Source organism: Vicia villosa, linkage group LG5 (assembly GCF_029867415.1).
Source record: "Vicia villosa cultivar HV-30 ecotype Madison, WI linkage group LG5, Vvil1.0, whole genome shotgun sequence".
NCBI classification, from domain to species: domain Eukaryota; kingdom Viridiplantae; phylum Streptophyta; class Magnoliopsida; order Fabales; family Fabaceae; genus Vicia; species Vicia villosa.
Window position 1 is genome coordinate 15345713 of NC_081184.1, and position 21722 is coordinate 15367434.

The following is a 21722-nucleotide window of genomic DNA, read 5'->3' on the forward strand; positions in this document are numbered from 1 at the left end:
GTATAAAAAGTGAAAAAGTAGGGTGTTGAATTTGGAAACCATTGTAAATAGTCTAATAATAACACAATCTATTTTGAATTTATAAGTATGAAAATGATTTACGAGGTTGACAAATGGCAATACAATAATAACATGGTGGAGATAGGATATGGATTCCACTTTTGAAGTATCACCCTCACCACACACACAGCACTCCATCAGTCACTTTTTCTTTTGTTCAAATCCGAAAGAAAGTGGATGGAGCACAACAGATGACAACAGGTTTTTCTTCCTCATATTTTTTATGTGTGTGTGTTTTTTTTTAATTTAAATTATTTATATACAATGTAGGTTTCTGATTTTATCTTTGAATTGAAAGGACTTCAAATATTAAAAAAAAAATAAAATTGATCATGATCACAAAATTTTAAGTAACAGTCAACATTTGCAAATTTTTTACAGATGGGTGTTAAAATAAATAGAATAAAATAATAATTTTGTTAACTTTCTTTTAGAAAGATGCTAAAATGTTATAATTAAGTATTTGTTATGAATATTTATGTTAGTGGATGTCCATCTATCTCCAAGTTTTTCATCTTCCTATTCCATACTTAATATGTGTTTAATATGTGTGATTTTCTATCTCCCTTGAATCCTATAAATAGAGACCTATATTACAATGTTTTCTCTTCTCTGCCTCTCTTTGATCTTTATTATTTTAGTTAGTTTTATAACACGTTAAACTCACTTTACAAGTGACTCACTTTTGGACCTGTAGTCCAAACACCTCAAGGTGTGAAACCAATTGGATATAAATGAGTTTTTATGAAAAAGAAACATAAGAATGATATAAAGTTTGATTTATTGTTCAATGACTTTCACAAATACCTAAGATTGATTTTGATAAAAATATATCCACCAGTAGTGGATTCAATCTATTTTGATATTTAATTAGCCTTGTAGCACATGAAGGGCTTGAACATGGTGAATGTTATGACATCTTATTTATATGGTTCACTTAATAGTGATATTTATGTGAAACTCCCTGAAGGGTTCAATATACCAGAGACACGCAATTGTGGATCTCGAGAAAACTACTATATCAAATTGAACAAGTCTCTCTATAGGCTAAAAGAATCTGGATGCATGTGGTATAATCACCTCAGTGAATATTTACTAAATGATGAATATACTAATAACTCAATTCTTCCTTGTATTTTCATAAAATGATGTGGAAAAGTATTTGCAATAATAGTTGTCTATGTGGATGACATAAGTATTATTGGAACTCCTGAAGAGCTTCCAAAAGCTATAACTTCCTTAAAGAAAGAGTTTGAGATGAAGGACCTAGGAAAAACAAAAATTATGTCTAGGCTTAAAAATTGAGAATTTGGACAATGGAATATTTGTACATCAGGAAGATTATATAGAAAAGTGTTGAAACACTTCTATATGGACAAATCTCATTCGTTGTCTACTCCAATGATTGTTATATCATTAGATGTAGAGAAAGATCCTTTCAGGCCTCAAGAAAATGATTACAAAAATTGTTTGGTCCTGAAGTACCATATCTTAGTGCAATTTGAGCACTAATGTACCTTGCTAATTATACACGTTTTGATATATCGTTTGTGGTCAATCTATTACCAAGATACAATTATTCGCTTACATGAAGACATATGAACGAAGTCAAACATATACTTCGTTATCTTAGAGATGCTGGTTACTTGTCAGATTCTCACAATGGTAGATCAGAAAGAGGTTATTTATTTACATGTGATGGTACAACCATTTCATAGAGATCTATGAAACAACTCATGGCAACAACTTCACCAAATCCTGCATAACTATTAACACTACATGAAGTCACTTCCAAGAAGAAATTTTAAGCAACTACTACAAATAATATCGTCTCACATGTAAATGTCTGCATGAGGGGGAGAAATACATATGTTTTGCACTCTTTTTTCCTTCACCATGGTTTTTTCCATTGGGTTTTCCCGGTAAGGTTTTTAACGAGGCCATTCACATTCAAAGAATATTGTACTCTTTTTCCTTCACTAGAATATTTTCCACTGGGTTTTTTCTAGTAAGGTTTTAACGAGGCATATCTTCAACGAACATCCAAGGGGGAGTGTTATGAATATTTATGTTAGTGGATGTCCATCCATCTCCTAGTTTTTCATCTTCCTATTCCATACTTAATATGTGTTTAATATGTGTGATTTTCTATATCCCTTGAGTCCTATAAATAGAGACCTATATTACAATGTAAAGCACACTTGAAAGAAGATGATATAATATTGCTTTTCTCTTCTCTACCTCTCTTTGATCTTTATTATTTTAGTTAGTTTTATAACAATATTTTTACTATTATTATGAATGAAAAATAATACTATATAATAATTTATATGATTGATGTGTGTATTATTAATTATGAGATATATAACTAGAGAAAAAGTAATTGGTTACATTAAAAGTAAATAAATATAATATTCATTTTAAGAATATATTTTTGTAAAAATGATATTCAATGTGGATGACTTAAAAAAAAAAAAAATTTTTAAACAATTTAATAAATATAAAATTAAAGGGGAGAAAGAAAAGCATGTGATAAAAGGCTAAAGATCTACAATTTTACCAAAAGAAATTAAGTAAGGCTTTTCTAAAATTGAATAAATATATATTAAAGTTTTCAAAGAAAAAAAAACTAAAAGTCATGAATGAATTAAATTTCGTAATCGATAAATAAATAATCTAATTAATGACATATATTAGCTCACATTTTGAATTAATTTTTGAAGAATTTTAGCGCTAAAAACATTAAAGTGTTACATATATATTTTGATATACATTTAATATTTTAAAAAATAAACATGAACCTATAATATCATCTTATTTTTCACCGCTTGTAATTTAAAACATAATTAAATAAAATATTTGATTATGCGAGTATTTTTCTTATTTGTGAGTTATAAGTCTTCCAACTTATAAAATATCAACGTCTATTTTTTCAAGAAATGTGAATCTTTCCGTTCACAATTGTATCTCAACGATCTCCCATTATATATCTAATATATTTTCCTTCAAGCAAAAACTCTTTCGTTTACACGCACTTGTACCACTATTGTCATTCTTTTCACGCCACATACAGATAAATGGAATATGTGGTCTAACAACAATCATGTTAGGAAAATTTTTCATACAATAAGTCAGTCCTTTATCTAAATTTGTTTTTGATATCATTGATGGGTCACGTGAGAGAAACATTTATATTAGATTAAAGACTTACTCAAACAAAAAAAATATCACATATTCGGTCAAAATTTTAAAATTTTGGATGAATATATCACGTCTCTCTTATGTATTGTTTTTTAATTTAACGTGGAGGCTCACCTCTTAACCTATATAAACACTTCATTAGGGTGTCAATTTGCATTAGTTAACGGGAATCCCCGCAGAGATTATCTGTTTGAATCATTGAAATTGGAGTTTTTTTTCTCGTGAGGACAGGGATGGAGGAAAAAGTTCTTCCAATGACACTTTTGGAAGGGAATTGAGGAAGTACCCTCTGCCTCATGAATTCTCCAACCCCGACCATATTATTTAACTTTTATATTTTATATATTATATAATATATAATTATATAATTTTACATAGAAAAATGTTAATGCATTAAAAATGAAGAGTTATTAGTGGATCATTTTATTTTTATGTTTCATTGTATAATATATTGTTTCACTACCCAAGTACCCAACCATAAAAAAGTGCACCCAGTACATACAATGTACACACCGTCTCCTCCTTTTCTTTTCTCAATTATTTTTGTCTCATCCATTCATTGTTTCCTCTATTCTCATCATCATCACAACGACCACTCTCATTTGTTTATTGTGCTTGTGATAATTACTCTTCAAACTCACTTTACTTCCATTAGCAACATGTTTTCATTCAATTAGTAAATTATTAGTTATGAGTTTCCCACACCCACACATAATCAACCACTTGCGCTGGACGATACTTATACTATGGTAGTATATTAGCAGAAGCATGGTAGCAACAAGTTCTGTTAATATTTATTGTTTTTTTTACAGAAAGATATATTAGCAAAAGCAAGTGCTTTTGTTTTTTTATATTGATGGAAGTTGTATTTTTATTTTTTTTAAAAGAAAGATGCAAAATATATGTCTTATTTTTTTAAAAGGATAAAATAACGAACTATAAGTGTCACATCGAAAAATATTAAAATTTTATTAAAATTCGATCTCCGTGGATTTCTTTGGGAGTGGGGATGGAGGAAAATATTCTCCGTGACGAGGATTAAGGACGAAGATGGAAAATAAATTATGAGACGGGGCGAGGAGCGGTGAAGTATCCTCTGAACATTTTCTGCTTCGTTGACATCCCTACAGCTCATAACCTATATTAGGGATGGCAAAACGGGTCGTCAATCCTGCCCCGCCTTAAGCCCGCCAAAAAAAGAGCGGGGCGGACAAGCCCGTCAAGTGAAAATAGGCATAAAAATCAAGTCCGCTCCGCCAAGGTGGCAGGCGGGCTTGTCCGTCTATTTTTTATTTTTTAATATATTATTAAATTTTTTTACCTTTCAATTAAATTTTTCACTTATTTTTTAAAGAATTTTTTATAAAACAACTTTTTAACTTATTTATTATGAATAAATAAATGTATAAAACAAAATCATCAAGAATTGAAATTACTAGAATTGACTAAAAAAGAACTGGTTTAAAGCGGGACGGATTGGACGAATAGGCGGAGCGGACTTTGGCGGGTGGCGGGTTTTGGAGGGACGAGCATTGGCGGACGGTGGGTTTTGACAGGACGGACTTTGGTGGACGACGGACCTATAATCTCAACCCAACCCGCCATTTTATGGCAATGCACATGCCGATCCGATAGACCGCAACCTATTTTGCCAACCCTAACCTATATAAACGTGAATAAAAATGATAAGAAATAAAATATTGAATGTTTGAACTCCCTTCCACCATATTAAATTTTGTCATAGTATACATAATTTGATTTTAATAGGCTTTTGATACTTCTAAATTATAATTATTGGAATGATAGGCCTTGCCTTTCTATTGATTTTCTGAATAATATATATACACCAAGACTATTTAATGATAATAATATTCTAATAATAACAATGATATCCTAATAATAACAGTGATATTCTAATATAATAACAATGATATTCTAATACACACCCGTAGTCGAAACGAGAGGCTGACGAATGTTGAGACTATCACGAAAATCATCAAAGAGTTGCAACGGAAGTCCTTTGGTGAAGATGTCAGCGATTTGGTAACGCGAAGGGACATGTAAGACCCGTACTTGGCCGCGGGCGACTTTTTCACGCACAAAATGTATATCCATCTCGATGTGTTTGGTACGCTGATGTTGGACTGGGTTGCCAGATAGATAGACAACACTCACATTGTCACAATAGACTATAGTGGCTGTTGTGATTGGGCAATGTAGTTCCAACAGTAAGTTTCTAATCCAACAAGATTCAGATACTACATTGGCGACTCCGCGGTACTCGGCTTCGGCACTGGACCGAGAGAGGGTGTGTTGGCGTTTGGCAGACCATGAGATTAAATTGTCACCAAGATAGACACAGTAACCAGAGGTGGATCGCCTGGTGTCTGGGCAACCAGCCCAATCTGCATCAGTGTAAGAAACTAATTTGCTGACAGATGAGGGATGCAAGTGAAGGCCGAAATCAAGAGTGCCGTGAATATATCGAATTATACGCTTCAGTGCTGACATATGTTGTGTTTTTGGGTCATGCATGAATAGGCATACCTGTTGTACTGCATAAGAGATATCGGGTCTTGTAAAGGTTAAATACTGCAATGCTCCTGCAAGACTCCGATATTCAGTTGGGTCATGATATGGTTTCCCAGAAGAGCCACTGAGTTTTGCCTTGGTGTCGACTGGAGTTGGGGAGGGTTTGCAAGAGGACATGCCTGCTCGTTCTATAATTTCCTCTGCATATTTTCTTTGAGACAAGAAAAGACCACCTGTATGTTTGGTGACAGATATTCCCAGAAAATAACTTAGAGGACCCAGATCCTTCATGGCGAATTCAGAACTAAGTTTAGACATAATAGAGTCACGAAGAGCATCAGACGAAGCAGTGAGAATTATGTCATCCACATATAGAAGGATATAAGCAGTATCAGTACCGCGATGAAAAACGAATAAGGAATGATCAGAGATGCTGTGAGAGAAACCCAATGTGGCAACATAATCAGTGAATCTTTGGTACCAGGCGCGAGGTGCTTGTTTTAGACCATAGAGAGACTTTTTGAGTAGACAAACATGCTCAGGATATTGTGGATTGCGGAATCCAGGAGGCTGGTGCATATACACTGTTTCATCCAGATTTCCATGCAAAAAGGCATTTTTGACATCTAGTTGATGGAGACACCATGATTTGGATATTGCAATGCTAAGTACCATGCGAATAGTGGCCGGTTTGACGACAGGGCTGAATGTTTCACCACAATCGACACCTGATTGTTGATTAGTACCATTACCTACAAGACGAGCTTTGTATCGCTCAAAAGACCCATCAGATTTCTTCTTGTGCCTGAAAATCCACAAACTTCGAATAACATTAGCATTAGAGGGACGAGGAACTAATTCCCACGTCTTATTTTCAATAAGAGCATAATATTCGTCTTTCATGGCCATTTTCCAATTAGGATCTCTTAATGCATCAATTGGATTTGTAGGCAAAGGAGAGATTGATTGGTGGGTAGACGTGTATAGGTTAAAAAGCTTACGGGGTTTTACAATTCCGTGTTGTGACCGGGTTGTCATTTGAGGTGAATGAGGTGCAGGAGGGGAAATGGGTGTTGGAATAGGTGCAGAGGAGGTGGTAGGTGTTGTTTTTGTAGATGAAGTTGTTGGTTGGGAGGGAGAATGTGTTTGAGCCGTGGATATAGTTTGTTGGGCCGAGGGGGTTGTTGAGAGGGGAGAGGTTGTCTGATTCGTGGTTGGAGGGGGAGGAGTTTGTTGTGCTGCTGGTGATGGTGGTTGGGTGACAGTTATGTTGGGAGAGGGGGCTGTTGGAGATGTGGTGTACAAGTGTGAGGGACGAAGGGGGATTATGCCGTCATCTAAGAAGTTATAGTTAGTCGTTGTAGGAGCATTCATGGTGGAAAAGGGAAACGTATTTTCCTAAAAAATGACATGCCGAGAAATAATGATTTTATGACTTGACAATTCGTAACACTTATAACCTCTATGATTAGACGGATATCCTAGAAAGACACATGGTGTAGACCGGGGTTGGAGTTTATTCCTAGTGGTGGACGGAATTAAGGGATAACAAAGACATCCAAATACTCGGAGGTGTGAATAAGACGGATCTTTTTGGTAGAGAACTTTGGTGGGTGATTGGAGAGTGAGTTTCTTATTTGGAAGTATGTTGTGTAGGTGAGTGGCCATTTGAAGAGCATGATGCCAGAAAACCGGTGGAATAGACGCATGAGCAAGGAGGGTTCGGATTATATTATTGATTGTACGAATTTTTCTTTCGGCTTTTCCATTTTGTGGGGAGGTATGAGGACAAGAGAATCGAAAAGACATTCCATTTTGTTCACAAAACTTATGAAAGAGAGCATTATCGTATTCCTTTCCATTGTCACATTGAAAACATTTTATTTCACGTTCAAATTGTGTTTTAATGTGAGCACGGAATTGTAAGAAAATGGAATGTACTTGTGATTTGTTTGACACTGGAAAAGTCCACAAAAAATTAGTAAAATCATCAAGAAATAAAACATAGTAACGATGCCCTCCGGAGCTTAATACCGGAGATGTCCAAAGATCGCTATGAACAATGTCAAAAGGCATACAAGTAAATGATAAGGAATTATAAAAGGGCAATTTTATTTGTTTCCCAAGTGGAAAAGAGTGACAAAAGAAATCATTTCGAAACTTATTACATAGCAAAAGTTTGTTTCGATGAAGAGAATGTAAGATAGGAGCTCCTGGATGTCATAAACGACTATGCCATAACTCGTTAGATGAGGCAGCAAAAGCGGATGGTGGTAGTGCTGTTGTGTTTGGTTTTGCGGGAATAGGGTAGAGGTCGCCAGAGCTATTACATCTCATTAAAAGCGTTCCTGTCTAAAAATCCTTCACAGAAAAACCGAGATAATCAAATTCAACAGAAACATCATTAATATAATCTGAACCCTCCTTGGTTCTGATACCATATTGGAATGATAGGCCTTGCCTTTCTATTGATTTTCTGAATAATATATATACACCAAGACTATTTAATGATAATAATATTCTAATAATAACAATGATATCCTAATAATAACAGTGATATTCAAATATAATAACAATGATATTCTAATAATAATGTTATATTTTGACAATTTAGTGTTAATTTTTTTTTGACTAAATAAAATATTCATTCATTCTAATCGATAGAGTACATTGTTGCAATACAAATTAAGAATTGCCAAAAACAAAAAGGATGAAGCTGCAAACAAACTCACAACATCCATGTTAATAGCATAAAACGGTAAATTGCATATGCCTACGAATATAACTATGACTATATTGAAATGTCTGAAATATTCATGTCTCCAGATCTGTAGCGTTAATGGCACCAAAGTCATAGATAGGATCTCCACTAGATCGAAACTCATCTTTCAACCTGAAACAAATGAACACTGCATACAAAAACAAAAAAATAAAATACACCGCACAAAGACGGGAAATCAAAACAAACAACGACACACTAAAATGACGAAATCACAACAAAAAAACACTAAATACATATGTGAAAATCACTTATTTAACTAATAGAGAAACAAGAACGATTTGGAGGGGTGATTTTGAATCAAAATTGATCTTAAATCACCCCTCTCTAAGGGATACAGAAGAAGAAGAAAAGTGACTACGGTTAGGGTTGGGGATAGGATTTGGTGTTTTAAAGTTATATAGTGTTAATTTTTTTAAATAATGAATGAATTGCATATTTTAGACAATAATAAATCAAAATCAAACGTAAAAAAGTATTTATTTTCTTTTATGAGACAAACTAATAAGAAACATAACTAACAATAAATTGATCTAAATGGTAAGAAATTTAAGTTTCTTAAATAATTTCTGACTCACGTAATCTTCATGAACAAAAAGGAAGTATCAACTGTTTAGGATAGGGTCTCAACCAAAAAGTATGGTGATCTCGACACATCACACATGGGAGCAATGACCAATAACATGTGGGGTTTGACATAGGGACCATCACTTTGTTTGTTGTACCATTATTTTCAATAATTATATTTATTTAATCACATAAATAATGGTGTACCTAATAATCTGAAATCATGATCAAATCAAATTTATATATAATTAAATTAAATCTAAACTTTAAAAAAACCATAATGTTACATGCTTATTAAAAAAAAAGAAAAATTACTATTTGATTAGAATGTTTGTGTCTGTTTTTGAGTCAAGTCACAGTATATGAACTCGTAGTGTTGTTTTATATGTGTGCAAGTTAATCATAATAAATAGGTTTCTTGTCATGTCGCATTGGTTAGCATGTTACATGTTTGTAATATTTATGGGCGACCTAAGTTTGTGACTTAGAGTGCACGTTCGACAGCTTAGTCTATATTAAAGTAATAATAACTTTCTTACTTAACAATTCACATAACTAATAGCCTCAAAAATGTGTTGAAATCAAATGAAGGTCACGTTTTGTATCTAGAAGACATGTTATTACTAACAATCAAATTTTCATACCTCAATTGTGACAAATTAACGTTAAAATTAAGAATTAAAGAAATCGGATTAATAGACAACGTAGATTTAAATTAATAATTGGCAAAAGTGCATTAGATTGGATAATTAGATCATCTGTTTTACAATTTAGAAAAATTGTTAATAAAGATACTATAGAATCAAGTAACAGACTAGTTCGTGCTCTTTAATATGTTTCGTGGCACTACATAAAATTTGTAAGATAGACAATCAATCACGACACTTTTAGGATAAAGTAGTTCAAAATTCCTCTAGCTATACCGAATAAATAGCTACTACTTGCTTTGGAATCATCTTATAATGAGTTTGAATAAGCATCATTGTATCCTTCAAGTATAGTACGAAATCTCTGGTAATATAGACCAAGATTCATGGTCTTTTTAAGGGAATGCATGACTCTTTTAATGGCTTACGAATGCTCATTACTCGGTCTACTAGTAAGCATGCACAACAACCCTACGACATATCTAATGTCAGGTCTAGTACAATCACTAGTATACCTAAGATTGCCAATGATGCTCGCATACTCAGTTTGTCTAACATTGTCATCAGTGTTATTAAACAGTTTTACACTTGGATCGTACCATGTGCAAGCGGGTTAATAGTCAAAGTAGTTATATTTCTTTAAGATCTTCTCCACATAGTGAAATTGATCCAAATATATTCCATTTTCAGATCTAGTGATCTTGATTCCAAGAATCACATTGCCCCTTTTAAGGTCTTTCATATCGAAGTTGTTACACACCAATAATTTCACATCATTCATAGCCTGGATGTTAGATCAAAATATGAGTAAGTCGTCTACATAGAGATATAGATACTGCGAATATTGATTTCATATTTGTAATAAACACATTTGTCACTTTCATTCATTTTGTACATATTGGATATTATTAAATTATCAAAATTTGTATTTCATTGCTTCGATGCTTGATTTAGAGCGTGCAAAGGCTTATCTAACTTACAAACATTGTTTTCTTTTCCATAAATCATAAACTCTTCTGGTTGGTCCATATATATTTTTCTTCTAAATCACCAATAAAAAAGCGCAGTTTTAACTTTTATTTGATGTACTATTAAATTATAAATAGTAGCGATAGAAATCAGTATCATAATGGATGTAATTTTTGTGACCACAAAAAAGTACCAAATAAATATATATTTTATATTTCCCTAAAACCTTTGGCTATAAGACAAGCTTTGTACTTATAAAATATTCCATCTAGTTTAAGTTTCCTTTTTCAGACCCCATTTACATGTTTGGTTTGCGACCATGAGGCAAGTCTACTAAGTGTCAGTTCCTGTTAGATTCTAGAGAATATATCTCATTGTTAATAGCTTTTTGCCATAAATCTGCATCCAGAATTGACAAGGCTTCTTGAAGATTTGTTGGATCTTCTTTTACTATATTTGCCGCTTAATTAAGCCCATAGTCTTTAGTAATTCTTACTCTCTTACTTTCTTGAAGTTTTTTTTACTTCATCATTGTTTCGGTGGTTCTTATCACATGAATGTGATTCAGTTTAGTGCCCCCACTATTTCTCTATTTGAAAAAAATCTACTATTCACATGAATCTTTTTTGAATTCAACATCATTTGATTATATGATCTTTTTAATATTTAGACCATAAAACCTATATCCCTTATTGGTTGCTACATACCCTATGAATACACGTTTACATGCTCTACTAGCGAGTTTAATTCGCTTTGAATCCGAACTTCTGACATAAGTCACACAATCCCAAATTTTAAACTAAGACAAGTTTGATTGTATTTTCTTCAATATCTCATAAGGAGATATCTTATTTTTAGACTCGGGAATCCTATTCAGGACATAGCAAACAATCAGTAAATTTCCCCAACTAGTAAGATGCAACATCAGAATTCAAATAATAGCAACTACTAATTCAGTAAGAATATTATTCTTTTTTCTTCTTTCTATTTTACCATTCATTTCAGGAGAATATGGTGCAGTTGTTTCATGTACAATTTCACGTTGTTTTTAAAAGTCATTAAATAAACTAAATCATACTCAGTTTCCATATCACTACAATTTTCAATTCCATTCACAAAATTCTTAAACATATCAAAAGCTCCACTTTCATTTTTAATAAATTGATCTTCAATTTCATTTATAAAAATCTTGAACATATCAATTTAAGTCACAAAAATATCATTCTTAGTGATGGTGTACAAATCTACCCCAGTAGACTGAAGAATGTATGCCTTATTCAGAAGAAACTCATAAAGAAGACTCTCTCTATTCTCAGAACTATGCATAACATCCTTCAAGATTAAGGACTTTTCGGAGGTGAAATTCACCTCCACGTCTCCAATACTAGAAACATTAGTGGTGTGAGCATCTCCCAACAACACTTTCTTATCATAAACATTTGTGTATATTTTGAGCAATGCACAATCATAACAGCATGATGAGAGGTACTAATGTCTATCCACTAACCATCAGATCCACCAACCATGTTGATTTCAGTAATCAGTGTAATAAAGTACTTATAAGTCAATTTAACCTGTGCATTAGGAGCATCACTAGGTTTTGGCATGCTCTTACATTTCTTAGTTATATGACTTGATTTTTCATAGTTGAAACAAGACAAAATTCTAGTGCTATTTATTTGAGGCAATGGTTGTTGCCAATCAATTAAGCAATTGGAGCCTTGAAGCATTCTCATTTTTAATTAAGTTCACAATATCGTGGTTCTGATTCTTTAATGATTTTTCCAAATAACTTCATAACCACACCAAATTACTTTTTGTTGTTTGAAACAACCAAGACTTTTTCTTTTTGATCTTGTCTCTAAGATTTGTCTTCAATTCGACAGTGAATAATCAAACTCTCAATTGAAAATGGCGAAGCAAAATTTTTAAAATCTTTTAAACTATGAGGAAATTTGTCAATAATAAAAACAATTTGAATTTGTTTATCTAAAGACATACCTTTACTGATGATCCCATGATCAATCTGTTGAAGTTACTGACAATAAACCTCCATGGACCTTTCATCTACCATATGATATTTCAGGTAGTGACTAATATCATAGTTCTTTGCTCCAGCTTGTTCGATATCACACTTCTTTTTCTGAGCTTCTCAAACCTTTTTTATAGTGTCGTAATTATTGTAGTAATTATACAGATCATATGCGAGTCCATTCGAAATATGATTTATGTAGAGATAATAATTCTATTTCCATAAGATGATTTCTTTTCTCAATTGTAGATCCATTTCTTTAATCTGTGTAGCAGATTCAGATTCATCATAGTGAACTGTTCCATCTGAGTCCACATATTTCTCATAGTTAGTTTGCTCGTTTTATCCAAAAGAAACAATGGAAATATCATCAGCCAAAATATTGGCAACCTTTTTTAAGGTTAATAAAAATCACATTTTTTGTTGCAAGTTTTTAAAGTGACTTTCCTCAAACTTGAATAGTTTTTCAGAGACAGTAGCAGAAGTACCAATATTTTCTGCAGTAGTCATGGCAATTTGAAAATTTCTTAAAATTGTTATTTTACGATTTTGAAAAAGTACCACTAAAAAAATTATTGGATTGAGTCACAGACTAGTTCGCTCTCTTTAAGACGTTTCGCGGCACTCTCCAAAATCGTGCAAGGCAAACGATCAACCACGATGCCTCCAGGATTAAGCAACCCAAAATTGTGCAAGGCGGACAATCAACCACGACACCTCCAAGATAATCAATTCTATATTGTACGATTACTACTTACACAATAGATAATCGCTCTAAAAATACACTCTCTGATGATACAAAGATTGGTCAAATAAGGTATAAATGCCACTTGTAGTATCTGGTATAAAGACCAATCGTAATAATTTCTCAAGCGAGAAAAATTTAAATATTTCTCTATAGAGAATTTAATAATGATCATTTTACTCTTTAAAATATTTTTTTCAAACAAAGAAAAAATCAAATAATTCTTCTAAGAGAATCCAAAAAAAAAATGATAATTTTCAAACAAAGAGAAATTTAAATAATTCTCTAAAGAAAATTCAAAAAAATACTTGAAAAATTCAACGAGTAGAAAGAAAAGAGAGAAGTTGGTGCATTGACAATTAGAAAATGCAAAATAAAGAGAGATAAAAAGAAAAAACTCAAGAAATTTTTGACGTGTTTTAGAATAAAAAACATACATTCCTTATATAGTAAAATAAGTTAAACAAAAGTATGTAATCTAAAGTCTAAACAAAGTGAGAGTTATAATTTTTTCGATTGCCACATAAACATACATAGTTTTCTATCGATAGACTTATTAAGGAATTTTTTTTCCATATTCAGTATTTTTTTTAATAATAACAGTTATTTATATTTTAAAACCATAAGGATACAAGGATATCTGAATGATTTAGGGGTGGGGGAAGAGGTACCATATAAGAAACCTTGTGAATGAGACGAAATATTTAGAAAAAGCTTGGGGAAAATAAACCTTAACATTGCAGTCACAACTGTAGTTGCAACTGTTTGTTAAAACCTTCAGTGAAGAATTCATTCATGAAATGTAAACTAACAAAAACATAAAGCAACAAACCTCCTAATTTTAGGCTCACTATATAGACATCTAAGATTTCAATTTTGGGAATTAAGCACCAGTACAGATCTCAAAATATACATATATGCACTAGGTAAAAATGCATTTAATTTTCTTCTAAAAAATGACCTTTTCGACAAGTGGAAAAATCCAAAAGAGCGCGCAGAGGCGCGACTCTTCAAAGTTTTATTTTCATAAGAAACATACTACCAAGGGAGGTTACTATGTAGTCTCTGGAGCAATTTCACTAACATTTAAGTCTACTATGTTCTCTTTCCCGAACATGGTTAAATGCACCGTCGCCTGCACGAAGAATGTTAGATGAGTTAATAACGAGAACTATAAGGAAGGACAGATAATCCAGTGAAGTTGGAAGCTCACCATTTTGGTTTTGTGGCTCAGCTTCTTGAGGGTGCCTGCAAAACCCGAAAATGTTCCAGATATAATTTTGACAGTGGAACCTTTGGTAAGTTTAACAGCTTTTTTAGCAGATGAAGCTTCTTTTGTGACTGCGAGTTGGTTAGAGGTTTTTCTAGAGCCTCTTTTAGGCTTAGAATCAACAATAGATTCTATCTCTGAATTCGGATTGGCAGCAATTTCTGCAGAATTTTTTTGTTCTTCCTCGAATGCTTTGTCAGCATTTTCTTGCTCCACTTTTGCCTGTCTGAAGATTGCTTCCATATCAACCTCAGCTACTGGCCTTGGTTTATTAATCATTTTCTTTCTGCAAATGATAAAGCAATTGTAAGCTTCAACTTTGGCTTAACAAGAAACCGTAAATGTAGGAGACGTTAGATGCCTATGTAGCACTGACACTTCATATTAAAGATGTGTATGGTGTCTGATACATGTCAGGGTCCGTGTCAGAGTCAAATACTGACACGACACCGACATATAAGTGTAACTGCCAAAAAAATAGCAATGCATTAAACACTAGGAGAAGATGCTTACGTATTTCCAACCTGGGAACCAATAAAGCCACCAACACCAGCATACTCTCTTATGAAGTCATGCAATGGTTTGTTCAACACACATCTCAGAAAAATACAACCCGCAAACAGAGGCTTCGGTTTTACAGAGATGGAACCATTCTTCAATTTCCTTTTTTCATGGATAACTGGAGCATATATCTAAAACCAAACAATACCATGGATCAATACATACCAAAGAAACATCATATAAAACATCATTTTTTATTTGTTCATCAGCTTACTTTGCTTTCTTACCCCCTCAGCAGGTAGGGTTATAGCTACAAGCCCCAAGCAATATGTTTGGATGGAAAGTTTTAAGCAAGAAAAAAAAAGGGTAAAATACTTATATCAAATAAGTTTCTGTAATATATTTTGGTCTTTAACACTCCAACATCTAGGGAAAACAAATCAAGACGAATTTGAAGTTTGGTAAAAAATAAGTAAGGTCAGGTCAAAGACTGTTTCGGCAAAAGATCGGACTTGGATACTACCCGATTATTTGACTTTAGTTGCAGTGCATTAATCACTTGCAACTTAATAGGCATTTGGAATGAAAGTACCTAAATTATAGATAAATAGGCAGTTAATCTCGGATAGCAACGCGTAGCGCCGAACCCCCAAAATGCTATAGCGGCATAGCGGATAGCAGGATGATCGCTATTGTGAAGACTTAAAAACATTATTTCACACAGCATGCATATCCCATCAAAATGAGTTCCCATCAAAATCAAATTATAAAAGTTTTCAAAATGACTACACCAAGTTCTAAACGTAAACAAAATGAAATTTCTAAATCACATATGTGTTTGCCTCATCTTCACTTCTAAGTTCCACCACATTAATATTATCTTGTTCATCACTTGATTAAAACTCTTGTTTTTTGCAACTCCAACTCCTCATCTCTATTAGACATTGTTGTTGCAAGTCTAGATTAATGTCTAATAACTCTTGATGATTCATTAGCCCCAACTGCACTACCAACAACTTCTCAAAACCAAATCATTTTCTACCAAAACAAAACCATCTTCCAATATTACATTTTCGCTTTCATAATATTCATTAATATTGTTGAGGAGAATAGGGTCAGTTAAATCATTGCCATTAAAGTGGTCTATAAGAGAAAGAAGAGAGGGGAATCAGAGCAAGAGAGTTCAATATTGAGTTACTAAACTATGAAGAGAAAGAGAGCAAGGAGAAACAGAACAGAGACGATAGGTGAAGAAGGAGAGGAGAACAGAGGTGAACGATGAAGAAACATATGAAAACAACGGCGAAGAACAGGTGAAGACAGCAAAGGCAGGGAAATGGAAAAAAAAAAACGCCGGAACTGAAGAAGCATATCACATGGGGTTAAATATTAGGTCAATAAAAGGGTGGGAAAGATCACTATACCCTTAAAAAATATTAGGGTTTACACATTTTCCTCAAATTGAGAATAGCAGCCACCAAACCGTGATGGCACTTCTATAGCACCACTATGAAACAAACCGCTATTCACGGCCGCTATGACCGCTATCATCGATAGCACTTCGCAAGCCAATAGCATAGCAGTGACATGAGGGGTTGTGCCGCCGTGCTATGCCGCTATAGCACGCTATTGACAACCTAGAGATTATCATAGACTAAATGAGTGAATCACTGATTCATTCCCCGAAATTATTGGTCGAACAATTCGGTCTCTAAGTTTACAAAATAACAAAATGATTCTCACCATTGAAATTCTAATCAAATTAGTTCTTCTAACTAAACTAATTCCATCACTAAATTGACCAACCCAAACAATTTTCAACTTCGACGATCATATTGAAAATTTCATCAATTTTAGGGTTCAAACTGATCTTACTCTTATTGAACTAAATCAATGATTGAAACTCAACTTAATCTCCAAAACAAATCACACTCAACTTAATCTCAATCCATTTTTCTGAAAGTAAAAAAATAAACTTTACCAAAACCCTTATCCACATAAATTCATACCCTCATTCAAACAAACACAAAACTTACCAAAAACAAACCACAAACCAAAACCATTTCCATCCTTATCCATAACAAAACAACATTTTCAAAAACACCAACCTTAAAGTCTGTATCAGGGAAAAACTTGGCCAACGAGCGAGCAAGAGCTTCAGCAGTATACTGAGCCTTAACACGCGAAACACGAACGATCCACCATTGAGGACCCAATTTGATAAGATTATCAAGGTTGAGTTCATCCATCCATGATTTAAACTCCTTCTTCTTCTTCTTGATGAGTTTGTCTTCAACTTCTTCTCTCCAACTGGTTGTGTTCTTGCTCTCTCTTCGCTCGTTTCTCAAGCGCCTTCTCTCTTTGGCTGTGAGGAGGTCTTGTGGCTGGGTGGTTGAGGAGGTGGCGGAGATTGAGAGAGGGTGAGGGGAGGAGAAAGAGGGAGGAGAGAGAGTGTGGAAGCGTGGTGGTGGACTCCATAGCTGGAGCATAAGAACCGCTTTCATGGTCTATCTAAGAATACCAATCCTTGTTGGTTATTGTTTTTTTTTTATTGTTCTTTTTCTTCGGCGAAGACACAAGAAAAAAATGTTAGTGGTTGGAAAATAATATGTTACCATTGAGAAAAATGGGATATTAAAGTAACATAATATTTGTGAACTAATCAAGTCAGTGTTTGAAAATAATATTTGTGAACTAGTCAGTGTTTGAAAAAGAGCACAATATGTCATTTGGACCCGGTTAGATAACCGGTCTGATTTAATTGTTAGATCGGATATATTATTGAATTGATGTAAATCGGTTAAAATTAAAAAAAATGGCGGTTTTCTAGAACCAGCAGTTTAAGTGTATTTTTTTTGTTTTAAAAAATTAAATCGGCGGCATTTTGATTATTTTAATAAAAAATTAAAAAAAAGAAATCAAATAAAAATAAAATATATAAATAAAGAAAAAAAATAAAAGAAATGAAATAAGAATAAAAAATATAAATAAAGATGTTGCAGATGCGGTTGATTTTATTTCAGATAGTTTTGATATTGAAGAAGGAGATTTCGACAATAAAATAATTTTTTCTTCATTGAAATTAAATTTAACAGACAATATAGCTATTTTGTTATAAATTATGCAATTAGATTATTTTGCGATAATATTTTGTTTGCAATTATTCTTTGTAATTTTATACTATTTTGTTAGGTGTGATACTATGTTTAAAATTTGAATTTAAATTATGAATTTTGAATTTATTTGTGATATGATATTATCAAAAAAATTTAAGTGCTAATTATATTTTGTAGACACTGAATCACCCGATTCAATAGGTTTTATATCTACTAGTATATAGTTTTGTTATAATGACGGTCTATTTAACTGAGTTATCCTTTAGTCTTGTGGTTCTATCATTGACTCAATAATTCGATCAATAAACCAATAATCCAATACTCTTATCAGTTTGATGTCTGGTCTAATTTTTAAAATACTAAATCAAGTATAACTATAAATCTATTACGATTTAAACTATCATAATTGTCCTTTTTAATTTCAAAATTACACACTATAAAAGGTTAAAACATTAATCAATTAATTATCTAAATGGCAATTTTGTTTTTCTTTGCCTTCAACCAATCGACATCAAATTTTTTGAAACTCATTTACCATTAACCAATCAGCATCTATATTTTCACTTTTCTGAATTTTGTGTTGCCTTGAACCTTTTTGCATTCAAAGATTATTCTTTTATAGTTGTTACTGATTTTAACATTTTGTCTCAATAAATACCAATCTCGGTAAAAATATAACAAAAGTCATTCTTTTAAGTTCAATTTAGTATAATTATAATATTATAGTTAAAGCTCCCAAATTATGATAAATAATAATCTTGAACATGTTATTGCAGGATCAAGATTCCATACCCTCTTGACAACTTCCAAGCATGCAACTACTGCTTGTGCTTGAAGGATCAAGTAAACAAACTATTGATTTTGAGTCTGTTTGCTTATAAACAAAACTTTTGTTCAGTATGTCAATTGAATATCCTAAGTGTACTGACTGATATTTCTTAATTTTGTTATAACATCCAAATTGAGAAGCTATCTGTCATACTTGAAAAGCTAAAACTATCCATTATCTTCACCATTTCGCAGCAACATCTCATTTATAACTGTTGCTAACTTGTTTATAATTGAAAACACTTCAACTTGATCTTGAACTGTTATTTTGCTTGCTAGTTCTTGGTTTGTATCAGGCCATAAATAAACAAGCTCAAATTGGATTTTTAGCATCCAAGCCTCACTCACACATCATTCTATTTCTACACAAGTTCAGTAACTCAACATATATTGCTCTACTTGGAAGATATCAAGGTACTAAGTCAGATTTATACAACCAAAAACAAAAACATACTCTATATACAATATCTAACTTTCTGCTTCATCACTGCAGAATTCTATGCAACAAACCAATCTGCTTCTATGACTTTCAATAACTCTTGATTCAATCCTCTAATGCGTCCATCTTCAAACTGACTTAATATCCTGAAACAGATGTTGAATAAACAAATCATAAACATAAACATGAACATTATCTCTGCAAATACAAAATCAGTATTGAAGAAAAGAAATGGTGGTGCAAACTTGATACCAATAATAGTGCAGGCGATTTCCTTGACCCCTTGCGTAAACTTTTTCTTACTGTTTTCAATCCTTTTGTTGCAAAAATCTTCACATTCTCTAACTTACTTGACTCATTTATGATATATCGCGTAAACTCCAACTCAGTTTCCATGTCTTGAATTCCTCTAAATTCAAATGTAATAAGACTCGTCGAAAGACATGTTGGAATTTCGGCTGGTACAACCCAACCCGATTTTCCATCCTTTTTACTCTCACAATTTTTCTGCCCAAAAGTTATTGTCAGAATTCAAAAACTGAACTGATATATAGATGAATATAAAAACTTGATACTTTACATTACACATACCTCAATGACAAGACTCTTAAGTTTAGGAGCGTTTTGAAGAAAACTAACGAGCATATTCCAATCGCAATTCTCAGATATATGAACCTCGAAAAATAATAGATTGGAAAAAGTGGGAAGACGGCTTAGCTTCTCGAGATTATCCTCCATGCTGAGAAACTGCATAAAAGATAACAAAATTATAAAAGAAAAAAACTCGCATATTGTTTTTCGAAAGAAAAAGATTATGAAACTTACCCTAGTTGTTGCTATACCAAGATACAATGATTTGACTTTGGAAATTCCTTTCAAGAGTTGATACAAACTATCAAAATCTGGATGCTTATTGATGTAAATGGTAGCTTCATCAACATTGAAGAAATCTATACACTCATATTTGATGGGAGTACTACCATTATCAAAAATACGGAAAACTTCAAGTGAGGATGGGACATTAATTTGAAGTGTTTTGTCACCGGGAATATCAAGAGACTTACGCAAAATAAGAATTAATCTCTTCAGTAACGGAAAAGAGATTTTGATGGATTGATTTACGAGGACGTCGTGTAAAAGAAATTCCTCAAGAAGCGGACAACCAGATAGAAAAGGAAAGAGAGTAAACTCAACTTGATGCCGGAAACACTTGATACCAAGAAATAGAAGATGAAGAGTCTTTAGTTTCGGAAAATACACTTTAGAGCAATAACTGAATTTCGGTTGAATATTCCCTCCCAGTTTCAAGACAACGAGTGACTCAGATGTAGAAAGCTTGAGTGGCAAGAAACTCGGTCGAGCATGATTCAAATCCAAATGTAGTTCCTTGACCTTGAGATCTAATGCCTTTAAGACCCAGTGGTATACATCAGGTTGTTGGCAGCCATTGTCACTCTCGAGCATTAGTTTTCTTATATCATTCTCGCGTCTCAAGAAAATTGCATATACAGATTGAATTTCTCGGGACGACGTAGGGTCTGAAATCTTTGGTAAAATAAAGTGAAAATCGAGGATCTTGGTGCAAATCACAGCCCATCTTTTAGATAGAACAGATGTTCTGTAAGCCATTTTTGTTGGCAAAAAGGATAGTATGTGACATACCAAATCGTCCAAGAGATTGTTGAACGCGTCGCCCTCATTTTCAGAAGACGCCGACGCCATTGTTTGGAGTTTCTTGGTTGTCTTCATCATCTGTATGCTAATTCTTGATTCTCAAGTTTGTGCAGAGAAAGAAAATGAGTTGATAGAATGAATTAATGTAAGTTTGATGGAATGTGTATATTATATAGAAGGAAGAGGAAGCTTATGGTTAGTTAAGATGTGTGATATTATAATAGGACTAAAAATAATAAGAGTAGTAGTAGTTTTGATTATAACAGAATTTCTCAATTGGAGGACTTACACACTATTTGTTCCATGTGTATTATATGTTGTCCCACCAAATGTATATAATAAAAAGTATATCTCCTTTTCTC

General features: G+C 33.0%; 2 protein-coding genes across 2 annotated transcripts; both read right to left on the reverse strand.

Moving 5' to 3' along the window:
- Window positions 1-14296: 14296 nt before the first annotated feature.
- LOC131601385 (uncharacterized) lies at window positions 14297-17907 on the reverse strand. Its single transcript, XM_058873186.1, has 4 exons — window positions 17412-17907; window positions 15316-15494; window positions 14746-15088; window positions 14297-14667 (listed from the first exon to the last, which is right to left on the reverse strand). Exons 1-4 carry the CDS (start codon window positions 17805-17807, stop codon window positions 14587-14589), a joined length of 999 nt encoding a protein of 332 aa, XP_058729169.1. The 5' UTR covers window positions 17808-17907; the 3' UTR covers window positions 14297-14586.
- Window positions 17908-19814: 1907 nt separating this feature from the next.
- LOC131604273 (putative F-box/LRR-repeat protein At3g59230) lies at window positions 19815-21408 on the reverse strand. The gene is made up of 4 exons (XM_058876725.1): window positions 20512-21408; window positions 20278-20433; window positions 19939-20193; window positions 19815-19832 (listed from the first exon to the last, which is right to left on the reverse strand). The coding sequence occupies exons 1-4, from the start codon at window positions 21406-21408 to the stop codon at window positions 19815-19817; spliced, it is 1326 nt and encodes a 441-aa protein (XP_058732708.1).
- Between the last annotated feature and the right edge of the window lie 314 nt (window positions 21409-21722).

Excerpts from the sequence above, each read along its gene's own strand:
- LOC131601385 (XM_058873186.1), bottom strand. The coding sequence starts at position 17,807 with ATGAAAGCGGTTCTTATGCTCCAGCTATGGAGTCCACCACCACGCTTC. Across the intron at positions 15,495-17,411 it reads TCCCTGATACAGACTTTAAG|ATATATGCTCCAGTTATCCA; the intron begins GTTGGTGTTTTT and ends GTTTGGTTTTAG. Across the intron at positions 15,089-15,315 it reads GGTTCCCAGGTTGGAAATAC|AAAGAAAATGATTAATAAAC; the intron begins GTAAGCATCTTC and ends TATCATTTGCAG.
- LOC131604273 (XM_058876725.1), bottom strand. The coding sequence starts at position 21,408 with ATGGCGTCGGCGTCTTCTGAAAATGAGGGCGACGCGTTCAACAATCTC. Across the intron at positions 20,434-20,511 it reads TTGGTATAGCAACAACTAGG|TTTCTCAGCATGGAGGATAA; the intron begins GTAAGTTTCATA and ends TCTTTTATGCAG. Across the intron at positions 20,194-20,277 it reads TTAAGAGTCTTGTCATTGAG|AAAAATTGTGAGAGTAAAAA; the intron begins GTATGTGTAATG and ends ACTTTTGGGCAG.